Raw genomic sequence first — 9,916 nt, 5'->3', positions numbered from 1 at the left:
TTTTTCTTCTTGACCGTTCATAATCGACATGATATTTTAGCATTGCAAAAATTCAATTCAAATTTCTGTCTTATAACTCAATCAGAAATCATGATATTTCTGTCTTCTCACATTAAAGTTAGTTGAGCTTAAAAAATATTCCCAATTGATGAACAAACATCTTTATGAAGTTACAAATTGTTTAATTTAATAAATTTGGTCTGGTTTGCCCGAAAAATTATTTGTTTAAGATATATTACTATATATCTTCAGTAATATTTTAAAAATAATCAAGTTTTAACAAATTATAATCAACAACTTACAATCTATTTATCAAATAAGTATATAAAATTTTAGTCTTTTTTCACAATAAAATTTTTTTAAGTTTTCATTAATATTGACGTCAATATTTTTTAAGTTAAAAACTATATAATTAGTTTATATTTATAATGTCGTTATATATTATATATATTTATTGACAAATAATATTAATAAATATCATAAAATTATAAAAAATCATACTATAATTGATACAAATATTTTATATTTTTTATTAATACATATTTACTTATATTTATATTGATAATTATGAATAACAAAAAATAAGATTAATTAAAATATAATTGAGTATAAAATTAAAATGATATCTAAAAAAATTAATGCACGTTTTTACTACAGAATTAATACTTAGCATTTAAAATAAGAAGGAACAACATAGTTTAGCACCAACAAGAGCATGCAGAATAAAGAAGACTAAGATTCGAACGACATCTTCATCAATTTTGGAGTTTTCTCTCGAACGGTTCAGTTGAACCGATTTTTATCGATTCTAAGAAGTTTTTACCTGCTTTGACCGGCTTTGACTGATTCTAACCGACTTTGACCGATTCTGTTACTTAAGCTGTTCCAAGATTGCACCAGACCAGTTGCGAGTCCGGTCCATCGGTTTTTGCAGTCGAACAGATCGGTTCGGACCGATTCTTACAACTATGTCGATTCATTTAACCTTTCTTGCTTTCCACCAAAAGCAACATCGTCTCTTTTCTCTCGGCTCTCCTTCTCTTCGATCACGTCATTCAACAACGAAGAAAGAAGGAAACGGAAGGTGCAGAAGTTACGGTGGGTTGTAGAACAAAAGGTGTGTTCCCGCATCCATGCAAGAAGAAAGGGCTAATACCAAGAGCCTAGTCACACTATGGTTAGAGCACATCAAAAACTATTTTTCCTCATTAAGTGTAATTTACTTAGATGTGATTAAAAAATAATTGAATATTATGTAGAGTAAAAAATTGATATTATTGAAGGATAAAATTAAAATTTATTTCTATATATCGTTTTTGTCCCCAACGTTTTCGTCCTATTTAAGTCCCTAACGTTTCAAAATCGTCTCAATCTTGTCCCGCCGTCAATTCTGTTAATGGATTCCTAACGGCAGGACAACATTGAGTCAATTTTAAAACGTTAAAGACTTAAATAGGACGACTGAAACGTTAAGACAACTTTAAAACTTTCCCCAAACGTTAAGAACAAAAACGATACTTTACTCAAATATAAACCCAAAACATAAACTAAATAGCATGTAAAGATCTTTTATTTCACCGTTTTTCAATTAACTTCATATTCTTTTAATTTCCAAGATTTTTATAATTTGCATGGCCCAAAGTTAGTTATGAATATTTTTTTCTTGCACTTAATGTAAAAAAAATTATAAATATTTTAAAAAGATACATGCAAATATAAATATGAAATTTAATTTATTTAAGTAAAAATACCAAAAATTCATTTTATAACATTTGTCATTATTATTTTTAATAATAAAACTTTTATGGTTAACAGAATTGTTTTAATAAAAGTAGTTTTGTTTAATTTGATTAATTTCAAAGTTGGCAAACTTATTATAAATAATATCAAATAAAAATATGGATAAAATTTCTAATTCACCCTGGATTTTTGAACACACTTTTAAAAAAATTCTGTCCTCAAAATATTTTAAAATAGATAAAAAATACTTAATATTAAATATATATTTTTAAAAAATACTTTAGAAATTAAAAAAAAATTAAAATTTTTATTTATATATATTTAAAAACATATGTATTAATAATTATGAATAAGAAAATATTTATAATTTAAATAATTTTTTGAGAATAAAATTAAAATAATATTCCAAAAAACCAAACAACAAACTAATAATAAAGTCAAAAAATAAAAGATCTACTTTGAGGCCCAATATCACAATCCAAGACTCCATTATCGGGCCAAACATTTAAAGATCCACTTCCACTACATCCAAGTCAAGCCAGCAGCATGGCTTGCTTCTAAATTCTCTCATAAGCTCTCAAGCTCTCTGAACCATATCTCTAAACTGTTCCCCCACCTACCAACATTGTTCCACGTGTCATCACGATATCCTTCTAAGAGAATATCTGTATATGTAAATCTGTATACTATAATTGGCCAATCTACAATAGATCAACAATTGCATCGACAACCAATGCCTTCTCCTTACTCCTTAGGCAAATACAACACATTGGGCGTAGAACAAGGTTCTAAAAATCAAACCGATCATCAAACCGCTCTAACTATTAATTTATTGGTTTATAAATTCAACCGATTGAACCGAAAAAACTATTTTATAATAAAATAATAAATAAAATATAAATAACCACGCCGTAGAATGCTAGAAGAGAATGTGGCTACCAGAATAAGTTTTGTCCTCAATTGAACATGTCTACAGACTACAGGAACAAAAATATATATATAATATAGTAAGCTCTAGATATTTGAATATATATTATTGATCTCGAGCCAGAGATAAAAGAGCTCGAGGTCATGAGTTCCATTCATACAATTCAGTAGCCCAAGATTCAAGATACAGGAAGGAAATCTACAATATCACCACTTTAATTTTACTCCATTCCACTTGATGGCATTTTTTATTGTCCTTCTGAAACGGGTTAGTAAAAAGCATTAAGCAACCATTACATAGTTGCAATCGGTTGAGAGGGTGGTTCTCCCACAATTGAAAAACCAGTCAAGGTTCTCAGGTTAAATTGACAATAATTTCTCCGTAGCCGCCAGTTAGCAACAACAAAAAAAAAAATTAACAACTAATCATGGGCAGCAGGCATGCATGCTCCTCTTATGTCTCATCACCCATTTTTATGGAATCCACTGGCGACTTTAGCAGCTTCTTCAGCGACTCAACTATGCTAGGAAGAGATGGGCGATCAGCAGGGTTACTGAAGAAAAGAGCAACGTATTAGAAATAAGGAGATGCTGCAAATCCGAGAAGAATGCAGTTAATAAAGCAAGAATAGAAAACATGAACTACTGTATGATATTTCCAACATATTTTCCTTGAGAACTCTGCAGAGTTTGATGTCGTGCAAGACTAAAGGACCAATGAATCAACACTTACTCGGCCCAACATGATTCCACAACAGATGCCAATACTGGGGAGATGTTTGGAGGGATAGCTAGCCTTCTATTCTGGAAAGCCACAGCTCCAACGACCTGAACACACACAGGACGATTAATAAACTATTTTTACAAAATCAACCAATCTTATTGTCATTGATGTAAGAAAAACTATTGCAAGAATGATTGTCCACAAGAATCTGCAATTCGGTATGAAAATGTTCACCTGGGCAGGGCCAAGTCCACTCCATGGTTGTTGCAGGGTTATGAGTTCCCACATGATGACGCCGAAACTGTAGACATCAGACTTCTCATTCGAAGGTTCTCCGCGAAGAAATTCTGGGGCCATCCATTCAGGCTGAAAAGAAAATTAAGAGTGTTACAGACTAATTGAAGTTGAAGCACCGTGAAGTGAAAGATCAACCTGCAAAATATTAATAGAATAGCCACTTCAATGTTAAAAGGAACTTCCTCCAGATCTATTCCAACATGCACAACCTACTCGACCTAATTATACAAATGATGAATTTATCCCTTAAGGCACAAGCTGAATAACTAGGTAACTTTTTCCCCGCCCAAGATATCAAACTGTCATCAAATATACAACCTCACGGGCAAGCATTAGGCACACTTGTGTATTGGAATAGTTGAATTCTCACTACATAAAACTTGAAGTACTACTCAAATCCCTTCCCTTTCCCTATGAAGCAGTAAATCACTCACCAATGAATTAGAAAACAACTAAAAGTCTAAATGGTTGATACCATCATGCAAATGGGAATAATCACTTGATCAGAGTAGAGACTTACTGTTCCAGCAACAGATTTTGATGATATGAAAGTGTTCGCCTTAAATCTGGATAATCCAAAATCACACACCTGAACAGGAAATTATGAAGAAATCAGACACTCGCTAAAAATTCATCGAATTTTCATGGAGAAACTCAACTGCAAACCAATGTCATTATACCTTTACTGTCCAATTTCTGTCCACCAACAGGTTTGGAGATTTCAGATCCCAGTGCACTATTGGAGGCTTTAGACAATGGAGATAATTTATCCCTTTAGCCTGCGATCAGACAAAGACAATCTAATATATCATCAAGGACTACAAAATCCATCAACATGTAAGAATAAGAATAACTGATATACACCACATCTAAAGCCATCCGTAGTCGTCTCCTCGGATCAAGAATTTCACCAGATGCTGGCCTATGTATCAGGCGGTATAGACTCCCCCTGTCAAAGATACCAAAAAATGTCAGTAAGACACTTAAAACACTTCATGCAATAGAGTTCAGTAAGACAGTTAAGTCATGATGGGAATCAGATGTAATACCGAGGCAAATACTCTGTGACAATAGATAGATGGGGACGTTTTGTAACCGCACCCATGAAGAGCACCACATTTGGATGCCGAACACGTTTCATTATTGCAACCTGAAGGAATGAAAGTAACATGTGAATGTGTCTTCTCATTACTAGATAAGCTTTGGGCCTCCTACATCTGAATAATTATCATATCAAGATAAAAACAAAACAATTCGGAAAAAATGTAAACATTTATATGGAGGAGAAATTTATCCGAGTAAATGACCTGTTAGACTTAATAAGAATCCTTGATCGCCATTTAATATGCATGCTTGCTTTCAAGAAAGACGGGGCAATGACCATTTGATCACAATAATTAACATTTGAATAAGTAATACATTTCTTGATCCATCACACTAACCTCTCTTAAAAACTCCTTCAACTGATCATCATGGAAATCCTGAACTGTTAAAACCTTGACAGCAACATCCTATAATGAAATTCAACAGATGAGGAATCCCAAAATGAAAAATAACATGAAAAGTGATAGGCTGCGTCAAGAATTCATATTCAACACAAGTTGCTTCCATGGTTACATATAATCAGAGTCATGGATAATGCACTTATCCACTCAACTACAATCAAACGGGCTCCGGAAGCTATATGACTGAAGTCATTAAAAAGAACTTCCAGATAAATTTGCATGGAGTACACCAGCATCAACTTGATGAAAATTAGGTGCCTAAGAGAATTTACCGATCCATGCCATTCAGCTCGGTACACTGTCCCAAATGATCCTGCATAAAGGGAGGAAAATAACGAAATTGAGGGTCAAATGAGTCTATTTTGTTCCTTCAAAAAGAAGTAGATGGGCAAACAGAAAATTTACCAGCACCAATACGCTCTTTGATACGTAAATCTTCCCATGCTATCTCTAGCCAGTCCATTGCAAGCGATGGTTCAAGATTCACGTATCTTGGAATATTTCCAGAACCGTGGTTTTCATGTTTATTGCCTATCTTCTCTTGTGCTGACTGGTTGGTTGTGCTCTGTATAGATTGGTTAGAAATGGTTTTTGCTTCAGAATTTTTCTTCGTAATGATCTCATTGTTGGAAATGTCTTGTGCCACAACCTCATCTTTAGCAATTCCAGGATATTCATCGTATGTTACAGAGGCTGGACGAACAGCTTCAGAAACACCTTCATGAAAAGAATGGATAATTAATAAATCCCACAATTTCACATTTTACGTGACTACCTTCAAATCCAAAAAGAGATGGAAGTTGGCATACCTCCAGAATTTTGATCAACTGAGGCAAAACTGGAGTTCTTATAATTTTTCAGCAAATTAGTATCTTTTCCTTCAGGACCTTCCTGTACACAACCTGTAAGATTTGAATTTACTGAACGGTTACATGCTTCACCAGCCAGATATGGCGACTGGCATTCCTTTAAATGAGAAATCCGAAATGGAGAAGGAACGGAAGACAAATATGCTCCATTGATCGAGGAATCTGGCCCGTGGATGGTTCCTGGTTCTCCGACTAGGTCCACAACATATTCCCTGTTAAAAAGGAAGTTAGATAATATCACAATCCATTGACAACAAGAAACAGATCCCAAGGGTATCATAAGCCGATGTACAAACACAGTAATAATAAATTAGATTGGATAAGCTCATAAGGCACAACTCACAAGTCAAATCCCAAAGAAAAGTAGGGATAAGCCTATATAAGTCACAAGCCAACACAGATCTGAGGAATCCATTGACAGCAATATTCAATGGATTCCTCAGATAAGCATATATAAGTCACAAGCGATTCCGAAAACCAGCAGTCTGAATTTCTAAACAGAAAATTACAAGGATACAACTTATAAATCAACGTGCGACTCACAAAAATCAAACGTGCGATAACATAAAATTTAAAGAGGAGAAAACGGAAGCAAGTCGATGAAAACTGCTGGAATAAATTAAATACATAGCAGAGAAACATTATTGTTATGGATTGACATTACTATCCCGACTGTGAAGAAGACCGAAAGCTAAAAAATAGGTGAAACTGCAAAAAGGGCAGTAGCCATTTTACTAACCTTAAGTGCTGCCTGTCGTCTTTAATCTTGACAAGACAAGAGGATCTATGATCTGAAGCACAGTACCTGCAACCTTTAGCAATGCGACATGGCAAACCTACATAATCTGCCAATCTCTGCATAAGAAAAATTCAACAAACCAAATACTAATCTAAGATCAGCTGAATCTGGAATAATAATCCAATATTCATGCATTCTCGTGTTGCTACTATTTTGATCATGCAACATACTTATGCTAGGTGAATTCTAGTATGACATACTATGGTGTGACTATGGTAACTATGCAGGTATTGTTAATAGAAACAATTTTTTTTTAAGCAAAACTTTTTTAAAAAGCAGCGTTTAACAACAAAAGTTACTTTAATTTTTAAAGCACTTTTTAATCACCGTAACATAATCATAGAATGATCCATACTACATACTCATATGTAACAAATAAATAAATAAATAATTCACTGAACGAATTTCACCTTAAAGAGAATGGCGCGATGCCTACACAGACCAGCAGACAAGCTTCCAATGGGAAGCACAACGCATTGGTAAAAACTTATCAACCTCTTGCTTACCATCTTCCACCGGTTGTGCAGATCCCCTTGCTCAACCGGAAAGGTGCCCCTTCATATGCAAAAAACAAACATATATAAATGAAATAGAGAAACGGATATTCAAGAATGCGATTAATTTAGTTTCTCTCTCGAGTCCTTACCCCATGCATATGGCAACTAGCTTCCCAAGTTGCTCAACCAGCGCCAACGAGTTCTCCGATTCACAATACAGCTCCTCCGCTTTATCCATAAGCTGCTTAAGCCGACAGTCCTCGTGCCTATCAATAACGACAACCTCCATCGACGATTCGCTCGGCTCAACTGCTTTCAGCGCCATCAGCGTAGGCAGCTTCTTCCCTTCTTCGTTCTCGTTGCACATCACCCACAGGTATGGATTCATACCCAGTATGTTGTAAAAACCATCCGATATCTTATCCGTGTACGACAAGCACCCATTCACCTGAACAACACACAAAACGCACTCAAACATTCAGCGAAGCCAAAAGGAAAAAAATATGTTGATGGTAAAATAGTGTCGTTTACCCATAAGCGATAAGAAACGGATTCAGCATCCCAAGTCTCGGTTGCGGTGATGAGAAAGGGTTCCGTGCTGAGGCTTGCTAAGCAAGCGAGCCTCTTCGCTAATGTGACTTGGAGGTAGTAGCTTTCTTTGTACTTTCTAGCATAACTGTTATCGATGTTATTGTTGTTGCGATCTTGCTCCTCTTCTTCGTCGTGGTGGTGCTTCCTTGTTGCGTTGGGGGACGAGGAGTCGTCTTTGATGTTAATGGTGTTAATGTCGCTGGAAAATGTGGCGGTGCCGTCGAACGTCGTCGTTCCGGAGAACAAGCTCCCGGCGTAGCTGCTTCCACTCGACAACCGCGGCAGCGACACCTGCCGATCGAAGCTCTGGTCAACGCCTCCGCCGCCGCTGGAATCTTTGACCGTCCCCGCCGCCGCCGTGGGAGGAACCAACATTTCGTGATCGTCATCATCCTCCTCCTCCTCCGCTGCCGCCAAAGCATGGCGGCGACAATCCAATCGGTTACCAGAATCACGCTTCTTATCGTTGATCCAGTTACAGAAGGCGGCGATTTGCTTGCTCTTTGCCCTGAACCTGCCTACTCCGGCAACGCCGGCGCCGGCGAAGAGGTCAGAAACAGCCGAGTGTTTCCCCGAGGGAAAAACGACGACGTCTTTGGAGTGAGGAGCAGTAGTAACAGGTGTGTCAGTAGCAGTAGTAGTAGTCGTTGAAGACGCGACGTCGTTTTCAGTGCCAAAATTATTATCATTATCAGGTGATTTGACAGAGTTGACGAGTCTCTTCTTCTCGTGATCCAATCTCTGCCTCGCAGATTCATCCAACCCTCTCTCTGGAAATTGCCTAGGGAAAATGTAAGTTGCTCTATGAGGCATTTTTTTTGCCTTTTTTCTTTTTCTTTTTCTCCTTTTCTTGTTTGTTTCTTTATTATTCACTCACAAACCGTGAACTCACTTTTTTCTCCTTTCTTTTCTATTTTAACCACCCACCCACACGAAGATCCTTACGCACCTACGACAATCACAGTTGTAAATATCGCTGCTTTTGAAGATGATGCACGGACTTGTCCCGTGCAAACCACTGTCCTCTGAAATCGTCGTCGTGTTGTTCGTGGTGGTCGTCGTCGTCTTCTTGTTCCCTCAAACTATAACATGCACATAACATACGTAAACGTTGTTAAGCTGCAACATATATCATTATAAATACTAATCTTATAGAAATTTCACTTTAAAATGAAGCACCTGCAAATTTATGGTTCAACGCTGCGTGATAACAGAGACTTAATTGATGACGAGGTTTCAGTTATGAGGCAATTGATGACCTCTCGTAGAACCCAAGAGGGAATGCTTAGAGTGGAAGTTTATGTAGTACTATAAATAAATAATTAATAAAGAATATTAGCCAAAAACAAAAAATCCACCAATGGGTATTGCAGTGCAGAAGTTTTGGACTTCCGAGGCGGTGGAGAGAGTATGGGAAAAGAGATATGGAAAGAGTGTGTTAGAGTTTGTGTTTGTGTGAGACTAAGTCCTGAAAAGCTGGTTTTGGCTAGTGCGTGACGAAGGCAGTGTGTTTTTTTATGCGAAGTTTTTGGGATATTGAATTGGGTGGGAAATGGAAAAGAATTATATATACCAAGTCGGTATGCTAAAGTGAGCTGGGGGTGGTAGAGTGCATATGTCTCGGTGAGGCGACACGTCATATGGGGTGCCAATGGGGAGAGGACACGTTAACGATGAGGTGCGAAGGGCGCCATTAGTGGCCTGGGAACTGGGATGGTAATGTAGCGCGTAACGGGATTCTGTGGGTGGGTAGCTGCAGCAGATAATACCAGATAACAATGTAGCAGATTAACTGATTAATCATGTGTTGTATATATAGTAATATTACGAAAATGGATTCTCTCGTTTTTTTTCTCAGTTATTTTGTGAGGTATGTATAACTTTTTTACTTTATATTTGAAACCAATAAAAAATATGCAAAAAATTATTAAATATTAAAATATTATATTTTATTAAATAATTAAAAA

The 9,916-nt window shown here is 36.3% G+C and overlaps 1 protein-coding gene across 2 annotated transcripts; it reads right to left on the bottom strand.

The window, feature by feature from the left end:
• Positions 1-2,738: 2,738 nt before the first annotated feature.
• LOC107609156 (serine/threonine-protein kinase CTR1) lies at positions 2,739-9,699 on the bottom strand. 2 transcript variants are annotated; one of them, XR_015891972.1, is made up of 16 exons: positions 9,129-9,699; positions 7,890-9,031; positions 7,508-7,806; positions 7,272-7,416; positions 6,802-6,917; positions 6,003-6,274; positions 5,599-5,910; positions 5,466-5,506; positions 5,131-5,199; positions 4,738-4,838; positions 4,553-4,637; positions 4,369-4,467; positions 4,209-4,277; positions 3,626-3,823; positions 3,401-3,495; positions 2,739-3,221 (listed from the first exon to the last, which is right to left on the bottom strand). XR_015891972.1 is itself a non-coding variant. In XM_016311004.3 (16 exons), exons 2-16 carry the CDS (start codon positions 8,760-8,762, stop codon positions 3,122-3,124), a joined length of 2,808 nt encoding a protein of 935 aa, XP_016166490.1. In that variant the 5' UTR covers positions 8,763-9,031; positions 9,129-9,699; the 3' UTR covers positions 2,739-3,121. The 2 variants fall into 2 exon arrangements, 1 of the variants encoding a protein (XP_016166490.1); XM_016311004.3 differs by having other exon boundaries at positions 3,626-3,757.
• Between the last annotated feature and the right edge of the window lie 217 nt (positions 9,700-9,916).

Source organism: Arachis ipaensis, chromosome B7 (assembly GCF_059453495.1).
Source record: "Arachis ipaensis isolate K30076 ecotype BB chromosome B7, ASM5945349v1, whole genome shotgun sequence".
Taxonomy (NCBI): domain Eukaryota; kingdom Viridiplantae; phylum Streptophyta; class Magnoliopsida; order Fabales; family Fabaceae; genus Arachis; species Arachis ipaensis.
Note: the sequence above shows the minus strand (reverse complement) of the source record. Positions and strands in the feature narration are given on the sequence as shown.